General features: G+C 31.8%; 2 protein-coding genes across 2 annotated transcripts; both read left to right on the top strand.

The window, feature by feature from the left end:
- The first annotated feature begins 12366 nt into the window (after positions 1-12366).
- Positions 12367-12536, top strand: LOC105142160 (uncharacterized). Its single transcript, XM_011049671.1, has one exon. The coding sequence runs from the start codon at positions 12388-12390 to the stop codon at positions 12511-12513; it is 126 nt and encodes a 41-aa protein (XP_011047973.1). The 5' UTR covers positions 12367-12387; the 3' UTR covers positions 12514-12536.
- Positions 12537-12602: 66 nt separating this feature from the next.
- On the top strand, positions 12603-13452 carry GBF6 (G-box binding factor 6). Its single transcript, XM_011049662.1, has one exon. It carries the CDS (start codon positions 12687-12689, stop codon positions 13152-13154), a length of 468 nt encoding a protein of 155 aa, XP_011047964.1. The 5' UTR covers positions 12603-12686; the 3' UTR covers positions 13155-13452.
- The last annotated feature ends 6884 nt before the right edge of the window (positions 13453-20336 follow it).

Genomic DNA, 20336 nt, shown 5'->3' with positions numbered 1-20336 from the left:
CTTAAAAAGCTACGCACCCAATTTGTATTCCAACTGGTACACTTTATTAGAAAAAAAAAAACTCAAATCTTCACCATGAATAATAATAAGAAATATCAAACTTATTTAGCATGAAGAGTATGGGGATATGTTTGGAAGTATGAAAAAATTATTTTTTAAAGAGTTATTTTTAGAAATAAATTGAAATAATATATTTATTTTTAAAAAAATTATTTCTTGCATTAATACATTAAAATAATAAAAACATATAAAAAAATTTAAAAACAATCTTAACACAACGTAAAATAAAACACAAATCTCGAAGCTGCAGTTGTCTCATGTGAACAGGAAGGAATCCGAAGAATTTTGCTTGCTTTTGTAATGAGCAATCATGGGTTGATATGATTGCAGGTAGTTGTTCCTCTTTTTCATTTATCTTTTTGTTACCTCTGCTCTTGTTTTACACACACACACACACTCCATTCTCTTTTTTAAATAAAAAATAAGGTTAGATAATTGATGGGTAAATTCGAAACCAATTTAAGAAGTTATAATAAAAGAAAAATATTTTTTTCGAAATTGAATTATCCAGTCAAGGTAATCTGGACCGCAGCATTAGCAAGGAAAGAGAATAAAAATAAATAAAATAATTTTCCTTACTCGTTCCCTTTTAGTTTCTTCACGATTACCAGTGCACGAACGGAGAACCACTCTATTCTCTTCCATTGTATGATAAATACTGACATATTAAACTAGAAAATAAAATTTCTTTGCGTGACCATCATCATAATTATTTATGGTACATTTTTTATTTTCCGAAAATGGTGCTACAAAATGAAAATCATCAATGGCTTCGATCCATCACATCCAAGGGAACCCACTTCCGGTCAACTCTCCTGCCGTGTGCCACCGTTTGATGGTGTTGTACAACAACCATATTTTTTAAAAAAATTAAATTTTCTTACCGCAGCTGGTTATCTCATTGATTTAGAATAGAAAATAATTTATATTTTCTACCTCTAACCCTCAAACTTTGCGAATGCCAGGCAAAAACATAGCGTGGAGCAAGATATGCTGCGTGATTGCATGGAGAATTGAAAAAGTCGCGCCGCGGATGCAAGGTTGCTCATGGCTTTCCAAAAGCCAAGGACAGCGGAGAGAAACAAGTGCACTAACGCCTGAGAAAAAGAAAAGTGAGACACCAGTGCAGACAAGGCCATTTTCAAAAAGCCAGTCAAACAATTACAGAAAGCTAGATTCCATTTGATTTTTTTTTTACAGAAAGCTAGATTCCATTTGATTTTAAAAAAAATCATTTTAAAATACTGGTATGAAAATATATTAAAAAAAATTATTTTAAAGCGATAAAGCTTTTTAGCTGTCTGGATAGAAACGATTCTGGGCACGTTGAAGTGAATAGAAAAACTGAATTGCTGGCAATTGAAAAACCTTAACTTCTTCGCTAAATGTCAGAAATCAGAATATATGTCACCGATCTAACAGTAGGAACAGGTTAAGAAATGTACAATGCAACTGCCTATCAAGTGCCATGCGCATGCTGTCCACGCCATGCTGTACTTACCAAAGTCTAATGCTAAAATATTCACGAAGGATTTGTTTCCCTGATTTATGATGATAAAAAAGTCAACTCCGGTATAATTGAGGATTGATTCCCACCGTTTTGGTTGCTCTTTTTACATGATGACATCCTTTCAGGCACCGATGGACACAGGAAAAGCTATAATGAATGAATGGCACGAGGTGCGAGTGAATGATGGGGATGTAAGGCATGGTTTTTATTTTATTATTATTATCAATATAGGTAACCATATTATCATAAATTTTAAAATTAATAATTATATAAATTTTTAATTATTTTAATAAAACTTAAACTCGTAATCATTAAAAAAACCTTAATAAGATATAATTTTAAATCCATTACCAATGGATTCATCTCTAGATTTAATAAAATTTAAATTAATTTTATGACGTTTTTAAAAACTTGGTTGTGGTAGTTGATTATTTAAAAAAAATAATAATATACGAGAGCTTTGGAATGAAGGCAAAAAATTGACCAGTGAGCAGTCTGGACAAGACTCTCCACCCACCTGCAGACTTAAGACTAAAATTATAATACTGTACGCCATGATATAAAAGAAATTGAAGGAGCTCAATGTTCCACGGTGTTTCTTGTAATTCATTTACGAACTTGCTATTTATAGCAATGTTTATTATGTCGGTTTTCCTCTTAGGTCCCTCGGATTTTTATCCCTTTCCACTTTGGTAACTAAACTTTACATTTTCTTTTAATTTGGTTCTAATAAATTATACTGTCGTGGTTTTAATATTTTTTTTGGTTCGGATGCTCCACGCATATGAAACATCATTTCATATTTATGCGATAAATAAAAGATTGATTCTACAAGATAAATTCTTAAGTTATTACATAAAATTAAAAAACCAAGAATTAAAATTGACATAGGCAAAAAAGCCCTTTTTTCGTCTACATCATTCAAAGCATAGAGAACTTCATTTTAATCCTTCCAACTTTATTTTTTACATATTGGGTCCTTGATGGTTTATAATATTACATTTCAGTTGCAAATTTTATTTTTTAACATTTCAATCTCTCGATGCCGAGAGAGCTAGACGAAGTTGCTTGAAAAAGAGACGGGGGAAGGAAAGGATTCGGTCCATCACTTTCCGACCACAAAAAAGAATAATCTTGGTGCCATGAATATTGGCATAAATGCGTGCTTGTTTCAACGGTAGATTTTGAGCCTGCAACCCTCCATCTCCTCTCTGTTGGCGCCGCTACTATAGATTACGCTGCCGCGTCTAAGCAGCACGGGAAACACGGGATAAGCCACTGAAAGACGTCACTGTGAGAACAGTGATCATAAACATATAAGAAAAATTCACAGGAGGCCATGTCCAGGTCCCACAGCTGGGCTTCCCTCCACTTTTACAAGAGTATTTGGTTTTACTGTTATTAAAAATTTTGAATTTTTAAAAAATAATTTTAATCTATTATTATCAAAAATAATATTTTAAAAATAAAAAAATTATTTTAATAAATTTTTAAATAAAAAACATTTTAAACAATTATTATTAGAATATTAGCATTTATGTGACAACATCTTAACCCTATTCTAAAAAAGAATTATTATTATTAAAAGTTTATAATGTTTAGTGTGTATTATTAAATAAGTTGTATTAACATTTGATAAAATCATACAATTTATAATTTATATATTGTTATTATTTATGCCATAATTTATGATTTTTTGTTAATCATTGAATTACCTATAAATAGAAATATTATTTAATAGTAAAATAAATGATAGTTAGAAAGTGAAGAGAAAAAAAAAAAAGGAAATATTATTTAATAGTAAAATAAATGATGGTTAGAAAGTGAAGAGAAAAAAAAAATGTTAAGAGCATCAACTTTCCTGTCATATACAACGGTATATAAAAATAACGAGAGCTGAATTTGAGTAAAGTGATTCTTTTGTTTTATTTATATTGTAATTCTTTTTACATCTATTTGTAATAACATTAATTTCTTATGTGAATATAGAAAATTTACCAAACCATATTAAAAATTATACCTTCAATAAATAACTCCGATCCAAATTCCCAATAATTACCACTAATATAATTGCAGACATTAGTTTCGAAGCATTCAACTCTGCATCCTCCTCGCCTGACTCGTCAACTATGTCATCTTGTAAGATTCTTGTTGCTCCTGAGCAGCAGCAGCAACTTCTTGCATCTGCTCAATTAACTATTCAGAAAACGAGTGATCTGCAAAACTAAATCACATTTAAAACACATGATATCCAGCAAGCTTCATCTCGCGACTTTTCGACTAGGTCATTCTTCTGGGGCACGTTACAATATATATATATATAAAGAGGATCGCAGTATAAATCCAGGGAGCGCCAGTATCAGCAGCCCGGTAAGAGGTGATGATAAATTAAATGATGTGTAATAGCGGAGAGTAAAGTCCAGTATGAAAAGGCTGGATTAGGCATGATTGGGCCCAAGTTGGGTTAGAGCTTATATCAATTTTTGTTGCTAGTTAGTGGGCTCTAAGAAAAGGAACCGGCAACTAGGGATTATTCGAAAAATATTATACAGAGATTATTCAGTACTTCCAAGTGCTAACACGATATTCCTCAACTCAGATCTCTTGGAGATCAAGGGCACTCATTAACATTCAGGTTGGAACCCATACGAAATACAGCGACGAAAAAAAATAAACTTTGTTTTTGTTAACATAGGATTTTAGATGCGGGTGTTTTGCAAAGAATTTCTAGTTCCCAGCAGCACCTGTAAGATAGTTTCGAATGATTGTGAAATGATGGGGGGGTTGGAGCGAAGGATTCTACGCCCGTCACTTGGGAAAGGATTCGGTTTTAGTGCAAGAATATTGAATTCCATACAAAATATCCTGGAAATCAATGGCATGTCATGACAAGTGGGTTCTACAATGATGCGAGTGATAATTTTAACTAGAAATTCGTTAAAAATAATTTTATGACCGAGGCTAACCAACAACAAAGCGGAAACCGATGGAAAATCCAGTGTGATGATTTCATTAAAAAAAAAAAAAACTATACGCATAAATGGAATTTTATTGGCTGATAAGTCTTGGGCGTGTATTGATCCTATAAAATAATTTTTTTGTAGAATGAGAGATACTCTAATGTTATTTTTTATCAAATAATAAGCAGTTAGACTTCTAGAAAATGAAAAATAATGTTTTTTGTGTATATAAAAAATCTGTGCATTCTCTCTTGTTCAATGCGTGTTGAGAGTCAATCATGAGTTTTCATGTGTGGAGTCAAAATTATTATGATGAAGAAAAAACATATTCTGGATAGGTTGAGTCGACCCGGATGGAATGCCCAGGTCCAAGGTCTACCTCGCCCCAGCATGGGTGAGCTTCACTGGGCGAGGTGGGGATCACCTAGTCGGGCCGTGGCCCAGGCAAGGTGATGCCCCGCCCACGGAGAGCTAGGCTGGGCTATTACTGTTTTTTTTTTTTTTTCACACTTCAACACTGTATCTGAGGCTAGAAGGAAATTCTCGCCAAGGCAAGGCTTTAAAAATTGTGCAGGTAAGGCTCGATGATCGAGAAAGCAACTTCAGCTGGAGCCTTTGATAGCCGATAGAAAAAATCTCAAGTAAATGAGTGGTCAATTTTTTACTTTAAAAAACTAGAGGCTGCGATTGGTGGAGAAGGGTTGCTCTCCTGGGAGACAAATTTTTGTCCCATTTTCAAAATACAACTGCATTCTGGTCTCGAGTTCTATCTTCACAGCATAGATTGGCCGGGGTCTGCGTGATTATTTTCTTTTCCAATAAAATAAAAAGGAGCCCTGTACCTTTCTTTTATGTCGAAGATAATCATGAAATACATTTTGCACCAGGGCAAAAAGCAAAGAGAAATTGGATCCATATCTTTGGTGACCCTACTGCAATAAGGAATTGGGATATTTTGGTGGTAGTACGTCAAGCGCCTTCGTTTTCCGAATGTGTGCCCCCCTTGCACCTTTCTTCGTCCTGAAGGCAGAGTTTCAATTCGAGAGTGGATGACAGCATTTCATGTGTTGTATCAGATACAGCAGGGGTAGAGCATTGGCCCGTTCTGTGCTCGCAGCACGATGGCACTCGGAGACCCACGATGCTGGCTGTGTAAACTTTCTTCCTTTTATATGGTTCTAAAATCCGATCTCCAATAATACATCAGATCGGATTATGAATCTCGAATTAAAAAGTCAGCTTCGGAATAGACTAAGATTGTTTTAGATAAAAATTAAGTGCAACCGTGCAAGTGGCAGTTGGATTGGCAAAAGATTGCAATCATTAGTTTTCTTGAGACTTTGAATTGAGAAATACCAAGACAATATGCTGCAAGTTGCAACAAATCAGCATCCATCCACTCATTGTGTATGGGAACAAAATGTTGCCACGGCGCATCACTCCTTCAAACTGCCACCCGCTCGTATACCCTACTTTGGATTTGCCTTTCTCCCATCAAATCCACTCGTATACTTAATAGTATGAATAATAACAATAACATTAATAATATGATAAGAACAATAATAAAATAAATAATAATAATAATGTTAATAAAAAATAACAATAATAATGTTAGATATAATAATAATAATAAGAAGTTTGATGATTACCAATAATAATGTTAGATATAATAATAATAAGAAGTTTGATGATTATGATAACGATTACGATAATAATAATATTGATGACAATAAAAAAATACAAACAACAATGAAAATTCTGATATATTGATGGTAATAGCAGTGATGAGGATAATAATAACAATAACAATAATAATTAAATTAATAATTGTAACAAGGATGATATTATTAATGATAACAACAATGATAAAAATAATTAATAAAAACAATGAAAATAATAATAGTGGTAATTATAGTGATAATGATATTACTAGTATTATTAACAGTCATGACAATGATAGCAACAACAATGATGATATTAATAACCGTGATAATAATATTGATGGCAATAATAATTGCGAAGATAGTAATAACAATAACAATCATTATAATAATACTAATAATGAAATTAATGATTATAATAGTAATAATAGTAATAATTTGCTATAATTATGATAATAGAGGTAATTTTAATGACAATAGCGATAATAATAAAATGATTATGATACTAATAATAAATGTATTGACAATATTAAAAATGATTATAGTGAAAATATTAATCACAACAATAATAATTATAACAATAACAATAATAATAATTATTATTACTATTATTATCATGCATGAGAGAAGAAAAGGAAAAACAATAATGATAATAAAAACACTAATAATAGCAATGGGTGATAACAATAACAGTGACAAAAATAATAATAATAATAATAATAATATCATGGTAATTATTGCTAAGATAAGAACAATACTAATAGAATTGCTAGTATGATTATTAGCAATAATAATATCAATAATAATGGTGGTGATAATATAATAACAATAACAATAATTCCAATAACAAAAAAAAACAATGTTAATAAAAAAAACAGTAATGATATAATTTTGATTTTTATTATTTGAAAATAAATTTTTTAAAATAATAATTTTTTTAATTTTATTTTTTAATATTTATGTTGCTGGAATATTGTTTTTAATATATACAGAATGAATTAAGTTTAATGGCATAGATAATGTGTTTAAAAAGTAAATATATATTTTTTAAAAAACTTTGTAATCTTTTTTATTTTTTCAGAGGATATTTTAATCATACAATATTTTTAAAATTATTTTTTTGCTTTATTTTAATATTTTAATCTAATTTTTTATATATAAAAAATAAATTTTTGATCCTAAAAATGATGGAAACCAGAAGCCAGACAGCGTCTATAAAACAAGTCCCCACCAGCCAACTACAGCCTTCATTCCCTTCCTTTGTCTCTCCACCCAAAACACAACAGCCCCCCACCACACTACAACCGTGAGCTTCTATCATTTTCTCTAGCAGATCACCATCCACAAAGTCATCTCCACCGCCACCACCACAACCACCAATTTCCTTTTCTTTTGTACACTTGTTTATTTATTTTTTATTTTCCTATAAGAATGTCCTGGAGCTGCTTTTGGGTTAAAATCTTGAAATCTTCAACTTGTGGATTAGAAAGAAGAAACTTGAACTAGAGAGGAGACTAAACATGGGAAGAAATTAGGTATTATGATTAAAAAAAGAAGCAGCATGATCTCACCGTTCCCAGCTTGTCTAATTTTATGATTACGGTTATATTTTAAAGTGTTTAAAGTGTTTTTCTGTATAAAATATATCAAATTATTTTTTTATTTTTAAAAAATTATTTTTCAGATCGATACATTAAAAAAATTAAAATAAAATTAAAATAAAATTTTAAAAAATATAGGTTAGCTCATGTTTTCAAATAAAGCTTAATCATTTGATCATCAAAGTTTAATTAGGTGAATTTCTTAAAAAATATATATTTTTTTATTATGATTAAGTTTATTATCTGAGTCCACCAGGTTTTAAATAATTTCTTTTTTAATTTTTTCAAGTTTGAAATTATATTTTTTTTTTGTTCCACTTCAAAAGGTTTCACTTTTATGAAGAGAACTAAAAGTTCATTGACAACCTTTTGGTTTTATACAATACACACGAATGCTATTAGCGAATATTATTCCGATTGAACGGTAGGAATGGCTTCTCCCACTTTCTTTCCCACAACCAATATATTAATTAAAAACCAACATTTCCTACAATGATTACTACAAATGCAACCGAAATTCTTATACATCTACGCAGTGGTTCACTATTTCTTAAGTTCAACTCCTCCCCGGACGGATTATAGAACCAAAAAAACCCCCGAACCTGGCTATTGAATGCGAGGCTTGGACTTGAGATTTCGCCTTCTTACTCGTAAGAACACCACTTGAATTAAGAGTGAATTGGTTTGACCCCTCCACGAGGAATTATAATAATAATTTAAAAATATTTTTGAATATCATTTTATTAAAATATTAAAAATATTTTTAAATAAAAAAATAAAATTTTAAAAAACATGGTTTCCAGCGGTAAAAAGTGAAAATGGATGTTCACGTGGGAGATTACTAATGTTGATGCAAAAGCAGTACAAAATCATTTAAAATGCTGTGAGGACAAGCGATGCCGAATCTCAGGACAGAAGTAGTGCCGTTACATCTGAATCATTACGCCAACCGCCAACCTTGGGCTCAACTTCTTTTGTGTCACGGCCATTCTTCAATCTGGCTATCATTGCAATGCTGTAGTAAAGTGGTTGGTGGTCGTTTTACATCAATTTTGGTCCGAAAGGCTATGATTAGTTTCCTAAAAATCAGTGAACTCTCTTCTTATCTATCATCTCGTACAAGATGAATTGAAACCAATATTTTTTTTTTAAAAAAAAAATCCTTTGATCTCAAGGCTAATAGCAATTAATAGATCGGTGGTGATTGTTTTTTAAGTGTTGTTTTATTAAAATATTAAAAATAATATTTTTAAATTTTTTAATATCATCATACCAAAACAATAAAAAATATAAAAAATAATTTTAAACTAAAAAAACTTGATTTTTTTAAAATCTAATGCGTCCTCAATAACCCTGCAGTCACAGCCCATAAATACCACTGAACTGGCATTTCCCACCCACTCTTCGACTGCCAAAAAAAAAGAAAAAGAAAAGGAAAAGAACTCAGAAGAACGACCTTTGGGCGGCAATTTACACAGGTTACATTGAACTTATTATGGGGTCAAAAGAAGGGGCCCAGTTGTCCGTCGGCGGAGGGCAAAACTCCGTTTCTAATGTTGTGATTCGAGGGCTTATTTGTCCCTTTGTTTCAAAAATATTTTTTAATAATATTTTTTAATAATTTTTTAATTATATATATTAATCTTAAAAATAATTTTTTAAAAATAAAAAATATTTTAAAAAATAATTACAATAACACTCACAAATACACTGTTTACCACAATCCGCGAACCGTAGTTACAAGACTGTGGTCTACTTGTTAATGGTATCGTGGGTTAGAAAGGTTGATTTGAGGGTACACGTCAAGTTTTGAATTTTTTTTTTAAAAAAAACAAATATACTCATTAGACGATGTTTCAAGTTTTTTTCCTAGCAATTATTTTTAAAAAAAAATATAAAACGTGTTTTAGATTTTTTTTAAAAAAACAAAACAACATAATTTTTTTATAAATAATAACAAGATGAAGCGTGTTAGATGCTATTGAGCATTCTAGAACCTTATCTTTTTAAACATTATCTTTTTAGTCTTAAATTATTATTTTTTATTGTTTTAGATTATTTTACATGCTAATATTAAAAATAAAATTTTAAAAATAATAAAAAATTATTTTAAAATATCTATAAATGAAAACATTAAACCCCCCCTAAAAAAATATATTTGTTGGATCGGTTTAATTATCATCTCAAACTTGAAGGGTAACTGAATTATAATATTTCTCGTATAAAATTGAAACTATAAGTTACAGTAATCATCCTAGTATTTTAGATTGATCCATTTAAATTAAAAGGTATCTTAAAAAATAAGTTTGTTAACTAAAAAATAAAATATTTTAAATTAAATTTACAATAAAAAGGTAAATTTATGAAATATAATGGAAAATTAATTTTTTAAGTTGCTAAAACATTTGCTCATATTAATATATATTTTAAATTTTACGAATAAAAAAAAATATTTGAATATAAAATCCCAGTTCCCCTATTCTAGTTATATTTTTATTATAATAAAAAAACACACACCAGAGCAGGGTATTATTATATTTCGGAGAGTACGTGCAGTCCGACGACAAGAACAAGGCTAAATTGGAGAATTCGGATATTGAAAACAAATAGATTATTTAGATGCCGAGCACAGAACCCAAGGTGCAATAAAGGGCTACACCCTACATCCCTAGATTTGCTTTTTTCTAAGTGACTCGTGTCAAGACATCATCCGTGGACACTGAACATAAACTACCAAAAAAGCTCAAATCTGGTTCAGGTTTTTTTGGCGAAATGGTGGCAGCATTTGGGGATGTGTGATCCTGCCTCCTCCTTGCACCAATTTCTATGTTGCTCGTAATCCGACGCCGTTTTGTCGATCTTGCCTAGGTAGCCTCGGCTCGTGATAGAGCGAAAAAGGCAAAAAAGCTTTACTTTGCGAGGTGAGCATGGCATGCAGTCATGGAGGTTCAGCTTTCACTTCGGAGTTTGTAGTCGTGGAACCAATTATAAACGTGCAAGTACATGTCTTGTGCATGAAAACAGAAAGAAAGCTTTTCTTAAAACCGGGTTTCTTATTAAATGTGATGTTAGGTATGGAACCAAACATTATTGAATTTGGAAAAGGATTTTGAGCTAGTTATTTCCATGTGTTTAAAAATATTTTTTTATTTTTTAATTAAATTTTTTAATAATTTTAATATGTTAACATCAAAAATATTTTTTAAAAAATACAAAAATATTATTTTAATATATTTTTTAGTTAATTCTTTAAAAAAATATTTACCAAGTTTCTAAACATAACTTTCGTACATGTATATGGAAGGACATGAGAGTTTTCTTAAAATTGGGTTTACAGTTTAATCAAAATATAATGTTAAATTTGAAACCGGATGCTTTACTCTGCTTGGAAGAAGACTGGTTCAAGAAATAAAATTTGTTGTGATAAAAGAACAGCAAGATTTTCTCTTTGGGAGGAAAAACTATAAAAAAAATCGAATTTTTATTGGTGAAAACATTTGTATCTGTGATGGTAATGGGGTAAGGTGTATCAAAAACCAAGAACATGCACTGGATCTGATGTTTATATTTGATCTAAATCCAGAGACATGCAGAAAATCCACTCACTGTTTCTAGTTTTTTTTCTTTCCTTTTTTCAATAATGCGGTCGCAGTTTCTTACTGGCTTAATTATTGCTAGAAAAATATTTATATAGATTCATAATAAAAATGTTATAATATCTTTTTTGAAATCATTACAGTATCTCCAAAAAAGCTCTGTTTTCTTTACTTAAGAAAGAAATCTCAACATTCCCAGGCCTTCACATCCAGAAATCAAGTGCTTTTCTCGTTGTATCTTCTTGCTGTTTGCGTTCGTAAATATTAATGGCATCTTGAAAATGTTACCTCCCCACCAATCAGTACACCAGATGTGGAGGTGTCGCCTCAAACCTTTTACCTCACTCGGCAGTGAATCCGATACGAATCACATAAATTTCACTAGCCGCCACCCTGGAAGTAAAAAAGTAAAGACTGGTGGTTGATCCCAGCTGGATCTGGACAGTTCTGGAGTTCTATGCTACCCCCATCTCTCCTCACGTTGTCCCATCTAAACTTTTTTCTTGCAACTTTCTTTTTTCCTCTCGAGAGAGATTCCACGAAGTTATTTAATTTCTCTTCATTTTTATTTTTTAAAACTATTTTTCCCATCAACTTGGTAGTCTCTTTTTATCTATAAATTCCATCCTCTCATCACTTCAAGTCCCCCCCCTCTCTTCCCCTCTCTCCCTTACTAAATCTTTAGCATCTTTTTGGTTCCTTTCCTTGGAGATATTCTGCTAGTAATGTTTTTTTGTCCTTCAAATTAGCTTTGAACTGAAGCCATATTCGTCCATTTCTGTTCTCCAATCTTGATCCTGGATCTCAGTTTCTTGAATCCAAAATCAATTAGTACGCTGTGATTTTCTCCATCTTGGTGCAATTTTTCTGTGCCAAGCAGGGGTTTTAGGCTTTTTTATAATATCAATTAGTACTCACAATCTTTTTCTCTTGGGTTTTAGTGGGATTTTTTAAAAGTTGTCTTGATGATAAGTTTTCTGCTCTTAATGTTTGAGATTCATGTCTCCAATTCTCAGTGAGATTTTCATTTCTGGGTGTATGATAAATTCCACTTTCAGGCGCAGGACCCATTTAGTTCAATCATTCTCAGTTGTTTTCCTTTACTGGTTGTATTACGTTTCATGATTTTTGCTCAAAATCTGACCTTTAGATTATAATTTATATATAATATATATATTACCATTTCTACTACTGTTGTCTGCATTAGTTTTGAGTCTGTTGCTATCTGGGTCCTGCCATAACTCTTTCTTTGTTGCTGTTCTTGTGTAAAAGTTGATTACTTGTTTTGTGGGTCTCTCATGGCTTCGTCCAGTGGAACATCTTCAGGGTCATCTTTGATTCAGAACTCGGGTTCTGAAGAGAATTTGCAGGCATTGATGGATCAGAGGAAGAGGAAGAGAATGATATCGAATCGTGAATCGGCAAGGAGGTCTAGAATGAGAAAACAGAAGCATTTGGATGATCTAGTAGCTCAAGTGGCTCAATTGAAAAAGGAGAATCACCAGATTATTACCAGCATCAATATCACCACTCAACATTATTTGAATGTGGAGGCTGATAACTCAATCTTGAGAGCTCAAGTTAGTGAGCTCAGCCACAGATTGGAGTTTCTGAACGGGATCATTAGTTTATTGAATTCAAGCAATGGCCTCTTTGGAGATTCAAGCATCTTTAATGAGCCAGCACCCGACAGCTTCTTGAACCCATTGAACATGTCCTATCTGAATCAGCCGATAAGTGCCTCTGCAGATATGTTTCAATACTGATTTGTTCTCCATTATGGGCGTGATCCTAGGACTTCTAACAGAAGAGAGAGAGATCCATTTGGCACTAACAATCAAGCTCAAGAAATTATCACTTAAAAGTTGTTAAGAATTCAAGTGGTTTGGAATAAAGGTCCGGTGTGAGAGCGGATATGTAAGAAAGAACAAAAGGGTTGTGGCTATAGGTTCTTGTTCTTGTTCTGTAAATGGGGTTATTAATATTGCTGTTTGATGTTGAAGGAATTTGCTGTTATCCTATATGTAATGGTATTTTAATGAGTTTTGCTTCTTAATTGTTCCATCTTGTGTGTATGAATGGTCTTTTACGGTGACATCAGTTCTATGGCTCTCGCATTATTCTCTTCAGAAAAATATCTGAAAAAACGATTATGGGGGTCTCTTATGTTTTGACAGACTGAAACAACCGAGTACAAACACAATACTTAATTCAAAAGTGTATAAAAACAAAGCAGCTTTCTTCCTCCAAGTGAATGATCATGGAGTTTTTTATATCTGTAGTGGTATATTTTTAACCAACTGGCTTGGAGCGATGAAGAAGTGCGCGCTGATTTATACTGCCCTTTGAATTTGTGAGCTACAAAATGATTTCATACACTGTGAGAAGTTTCAGAGAGTTACCACCTATGATTGCTTCATTTGAAACAACATATAATGATTTGATACTTTTGCTCCAAGTCATTTTGCAATGATATCTCTACCGATAATATCTTCGTATGAAGTGAGAGAACGGGACTTTTAACGAGAACAAGTATCTGATCCAAACCTGCATTGTATATTTAGCACCTCTCGTTTGCAGATTAATTGAATGACAAGATCCCAGGAGGAGTGGCCAATGGCCCCCAGCATCTTTACTCGAATATTGTGAGACTGGAGAGTTGCAGTTAAATATTGAATCCATGGATCAGGACCATTGAAACTCCTAGGAACTGGTTTAGTTGCCTCCGGCAGATACTTTTCCCTCGAGGCTAAGTAATATTTTCTAATCATTTTTCAGGTGTTGAAATTAAATCAACTTTTTTGATCCATTCAAATACCAGCCAAGTTAACTCGCAATCACATTTTTTATAATTCACAGTGCTGTTGCCGGGGCTGGTTCCCGTTCACACGAATAAACTCTTGATGGATGCAAATGAGCTCTCGCTAGAGAGAGAGGAGCGATGAAAAGCAAATAAAAAAGGTAACTGAACAGTTGAAAAATTGTTAAAGATACACAACAATAGTAATAGGATTTTTAAAGCTGAAAAGACACAGCATGATTTCTCAAATAGCTATGGTTCTTGGAGTTATGCAGCGAATCCCCGTGCAGGGAACAATACTTAAAGACACATTATGGTGAAAAATAAGAGTAATTATACTTCTGATTAATTTTATTTTTCTTACATCTTCATAAACAATGTAAATGGTTTATTCGAAATTCACCAAAGATAAAAATAAGAATACAATGATTTAAGCGACCAGCCAGAACGAGGTGAAAAACTGAGCTTAGTAATTTTCGTGCGAGGAGAAAGGCAGCAGGAAACAAGGCAAATGGGCTCCAGCTTCGTTTGTTGGGAAATGGAGGCTGTGGATTTACACTTGCATGTAAAAATTTTTTTTAAAAAAAAAACATAATGAAGGGCTTTTTTATAAGTTTCAATGACGCCAAATTTGTCCTTTGATGCTACATCTTCCTTCCACGTAAATAAATACAAAACATAGCAAGGTGACAAACATTGTAATGCCCTGGTCGCAATCACACGTTTCCGTAAGCAGTTAAGCTACTTGCTTGGTTCTTCTTTTCTTAATGGCGTTCTTCAACAGCCTTTAGGGAGCCGGTAAGATCAAATTAATCTTCAATTAAAGTGAGACATAACATTGAACACCGGAGAAAGCTAGTCGACATCATCGCAGGTTTTTCTAAGCATTTTCTTGACTTCGAGATCAACAGTACTGGCCTTGGCTTTTTAAGTTCTAGAACAGTAGTTTTTGGAGCAGGCTAAAAAAATATGGATACTTGGTAAAAAACACGGGACTGAAAGTTATTTTCTACTGGAAATTATAATTAAATATTCACGTGTTATATATTGTACAAGCAAAAATGAAATGTTTATAGAATTCTATAAATATTTTTCATGGACTTCGATACAAAAATTATATATTCATAAAAACAATGGAGCTTCCTCGCTGGGATTCAAAGCTTGGAGCTCCAGAAACTCCAAACACTCCAGCGAGGCTTGGATTGAGTTTTGAGAATGTTGGTTGATGGTTCCGGCGTATGGTCTCTTCTTAGTTATACACTAGATTTTTGCAAAAAAAAAAACTATGAAGTTATAAAAAAAAAAAATTAATCAATTGATAAACTTAAAATAAAAAGAATTGTAATCATAAAAACAGGGTTGAATTAAAACAAAAAGGTGAATTAAAATCAAAAAATAAATTTTAACTAGAAAAAAAATTAAAAACAAAGTAAATAATAATAAAAAATAATCAAATTTAATTAAAAAACATAAAAAATTAAATATCAATAAATAAAATTAAATAAATAAATAAATTAGATCGAGAGATTAAGAGATTAAGGATTCCTTTATAATTTTATAAGGCCATCATATCTTATCTTTTAAGGTTGAAAAAAAGAAAAATCATTAGAACTATGTTGTGACCTAGCAATAGACACGTGTTAGCTCATGGTTTAGAAGATGACACAATGCTTTAAACGCTATCTTGAAAGATGACTAACAATCACACTATAAACACATCCTAGCTCACCATTTAGAGGGTGACACAACATTTTAAACGCTATTTTAAAAAGCAACTAAATTACAAATTTAACACACACCAGCATTTTTAAAAGAATCAAAGTTAAAAACCAAAAATGTCGATAATGTTGGCATTATATTTCGGAAGCATTTCTAAAAAAGTTTAGATTTTTTTTTTATTTTAAATTAATATATTTTTAATGTTTTTAAATTATTTTAATACGTTGATATTAAAAATAATTTTTAAAAAATAAAAAAAATATTATTTTAATATATTTTAAAATAAAAATTACCTTGAAATATCAATATCACAGTTCCGAACGCCTTAATGCTCAAAAAAACCGACTTGACGCGGGGCGGAACATCTGCCCATCCAGTCACTGCAAACAGTACACTGTCACAGTTCCGAACGCCTTAATGCTATAAAAAAACCGACTTGTCGCGGGCGGAACATCTGCCCATCCAGTCACTGCATACAGTACACTGTCACTGTGCCACTCTGCAATCCAATTTATATCTATTGTTTTTACTTTTAACTTTTAAATACGGCTCCAAGTCGGTTTACAGCGTTCAATTCAAAGATGTACTCTTTACCGCTGGTCCAGAGGCTCAGGACCCATTTTGTCACCTTCCAGCTGTGACCATGCCATTGCTCACAGCCCCATCACCCACCGTTTATTTGGATAGAAAGAAGGCTTCTTTCGTGGGTAATTGATGTGACCATTTCTGACTTTTGCTTTATTCATCCAGCAGCCCACTGATCTATCAAAAAACCAGCACCCCTTAACCTCACCTCCCGCGATAATTAAAAGTTAAAAAATTAAAAATACTCTTTGATCTTTCACCAAAAAAAAAAAACAAGGGATATACTGTCGTTATATTATATAAAAATTATGAAGATTCAAAAACTCTATTTAAATATTAGCTGCCTTTTTTTTTCTTCAAGTATGAGCATAATTATACTGCGCAATAAAATGAGAAAATACCACTTTACTCCTGAGTGTGCTTTCAATTTCTGGGTTTTCGGAACGCAAAATTGTAAATTTAATGTGGATTGAACCGTTCCACGGTAAAACACTAGGCCGATTAAACTTTATATCTAATTAAACTTCAAATTAAGACCATGACAATTCATTAAAAGCAGTGGAGTTATAATTTTTTTTAAAGAGTCAACGAGTATCCCTAATAAAAGATTTCACGTGCACATGGAAATAATGAATAAAAAATTCAGATATCTAAACCACATTATTGTTATTATTAGTAAATTTTTTTAGATTAACATAAATGTTCAGGTCAGTTTACTTGCGTACATTACCACTAATTCCACGGATCTTGAAATTAACGACCATGTAAGCCTCCAATAATTATCATATGAGCAACCAAAGACAAACCACAAAAAAAAAAAATCTATTGGTCTCAAGTTTTTACCATTTAACTATCATCTAGATGGTTATTATTAATAAATTTGTTTAGGAGCTTAATTGTATTGTATCATATGAGCAACCAAGGACTCGAATTTAAGATCATAAAGAGAACAAATCTCTTGATCTCAAGTTTTTACCATTTGACCACCACCTAGATGGTTATTATTAGTAAATTTGTTTAGGAGCTTAATTGCATTGTTTTTTAAAATATATTTTTATATTTTTAAAATATTTTTTAATATCATTATAGTGCAGAGCATAAAATAATTAATATTCAGTAAAAAAAAAATAAAAAGCAAGAGCTTCTTTGGATTTTGGGTTCCTGGTATTTGTAGATTACGAAAATCAACTTCTAAAACTTGCTGGAGGTACCAAGGATACGGTTATACACCTATAAGCTATAAGATACAAAACACAAATCACTGGTTTTTTTTAGAATCAAACAAATAGATGGAAGCATTTAACAGAGTTTTAATATTTCAGCAAGAAGACGAAGTCGAATTTGAATTAAAATGGAGAAAGAAAGCGAAATCCAAGTTCGTGTTGTCGTCCATCAGAACCCGTCGAGGTGTCCCGGCAGATTACATGCCTTTACTGGGCCATCTCCAATGGTGGTCAATTACCCTCTCCTTTAACTTAATTTAAAAACGTGATTAATTACGAAATTATATTATTTTAAGTCAATATAGATAAGCCTCATCCAACTTTTTGATCATTTTATATATAAAAAAAGGGATCTTATTGAGTGTTGACCAAGTATAAATGGTACAGGATTAAAGCCATCGTGCTTAAAGGAGCCTATATATATATATAGAAGCATGCTTGTTACTTTAATTTGTTGCTATGCAAGAAAATAGAACAGGCAATAGCCATGCATGGCGTGAACTAGCCATTTTTAATAAAACAGGTTTGAGTTCAATAACTCTGATTTATACTAGGAGATGGTTATCTTTGAGGGCCTATCAAGCCTCCCAATAAAGGAAATAAATAAATAAAAATAAATCGAGATAGAGGGAGAAATTCCAAATGTGGCATATATCAATCTCGCTCGACCGAAGCAATTTATTTTTGTTCGGGGAATGGGAAAAAAAGTGGGAAAAGACGAGGTTGAAGACGATAGAACTGGGCACGATGGCCCGCGATGGCAACTGGGAGCTACCCTGATAACATGCACGAAGAAGCAGGTAGAGTGTTTTAAATAAATCATTTGTTGCATAAAAAAATATTTTAAGATATCTTTTTTTTTTTTAATTTGAAAGAATTCGAAAAAATAATAAGGAAACAAACCCGTTTTGTCTATTTATACAAATAAACAAACTCATTTATTATCCAAACCAATTCCCAAGTGACTTCTCTTTTTGGATGTTTGGCTGGGTAGTGTAATAACTGTTTAATTGCTTTTGTTTTAAATTATTATTTTTATTTTTATATGTTCGTATATAAAATAAATTTAAAGAGATAAAAAATATTATTTTAATATATATTTAAATAAAAAACATTTTAAAAAGCATTATTTATCATTATCACATGCACCCCCCTTCTTGTCTCTTTCTCCGCCCATCGTAATGGCTTGCCTCTAATTAAGCGTACAAGCACATGTAAAAAAATACGCTTAGTTTCTTCGGCTTGATTTTTTAATTAAATTTATTTCATTATTATAAAATTGGACGTGATAAATTTTAATTTTTTTTTCAACGGTCAAGCATGGTCTCTCGAACCTGGTTTGTTAACTAAATAAAGATAAATGGTGAGATTCATGACCCGTGGATGGTGAAAATTAATAGAGTTTTGTTGAAAACTACAGATAAATGCATTAAATTACAATTTCTAAATATATTAAATACACACATATTATTGAATAGTAAATTAAAAGAATCTTTTCTCCATGCCCATTTATTTTTGGGTTTGGGAAGAAATAATTTTTTTACACAGTGATTTTTTTTTTTGGAAGAAATAATTTTTTTACACAGTGATTTAAAAAAAAAAAATTAAACCGATAACAAGTTACCAACTGTGTTTTTTGCCACTTTAGTAACTTTTAAATTCAATTTTAATATCTATTCTGATTTCCTAGAAACAGAAGGACGGGGAAGGGATGTCTATGCATAGCAAACCTCACCCAAGGCTTCAATAACAAAACAAAAAACTCGATGGTATGATTTTACCTACTATAACCTACCTATCTTCCTTTAATAAAAGAGATTGAAGGTGACATTTACCATCCAAAATGGATCAATTATTAGGTAACGACATGCAAATTGCAGTATTATATAGATGCATGCCACCTCTTCTCATTTCATGCCACCAGCTGCAGCTGGATGGCAAGAAAAAAAGGGAAGAAAAGTACTAACTAAAGAAAAAAAGTGAAAAGTCGGTGATAAGCAAAAGAAATTATAGCAGGTGGATATTGTTAATAGACCCACCATGTAAAGAGAGGGCACACAGGGTGATGAAATCTCCTCCCATGCCTTTTTTTTCTTTTTGGATTTGGTTGGATGCGGGAAAGACGAAGAAAAAAAATAGTGTTGGTGAGGGGAAGGTGATGGCATGTGGCCAGCCATGATATTCCACGGTCCACATGCTCTGAGGAAAAAGGTGTCTTGTATCCTGGTCTTGCTAGATGGGAAGATTGTATGCTTTAAAATGGGATTTATATTAGTAACTTAATAGTGATGATGTTAGCCATGGAGTGATCCAAGGCTTTGCTGGCTCTCAAAGAATGATTAAATTAGCGAAAAGAGAAAAAGACGAAGGCTTTCATTAGCAGTGATGTCTTGTTAGTTGAATACAGATGATGGGTGCTCATGACGTTTAACTAGACATTAAGCATCATTGATTGAGAGAGAGACACATATATTTATTCGAGGCCGAGAGAATAGAGACGAGCTCTGCTTCTGTTGATATTTAAGATGAATATAGATATATCTTGAATAATTTTTTAAAGTTAAGACAAGTCTCTAATAATTTTAAAATATATGATATTTAAACAAACAAATTATAAAAAT

The sequence above is a fragment of the Populus euphratica genome, unplaced genomic scaffold, assembly GCF_000495115.2.
Source record: "Populus euphratica unplaced genomic scaffold, PopEup_1.0 scaffold3.1, whole genome shotgun sequence".
In the NCBI taxonomy this organism is placed as follows: Eukaryota; Viridiplantae; Streptophyta; class Magnoliopsida; order Malpighiales; family Salicaceae; genus Populus; species Populus euphratica.
This window is presented reverse-complemented; position numbering and strand designations above follow the sequence as displayed.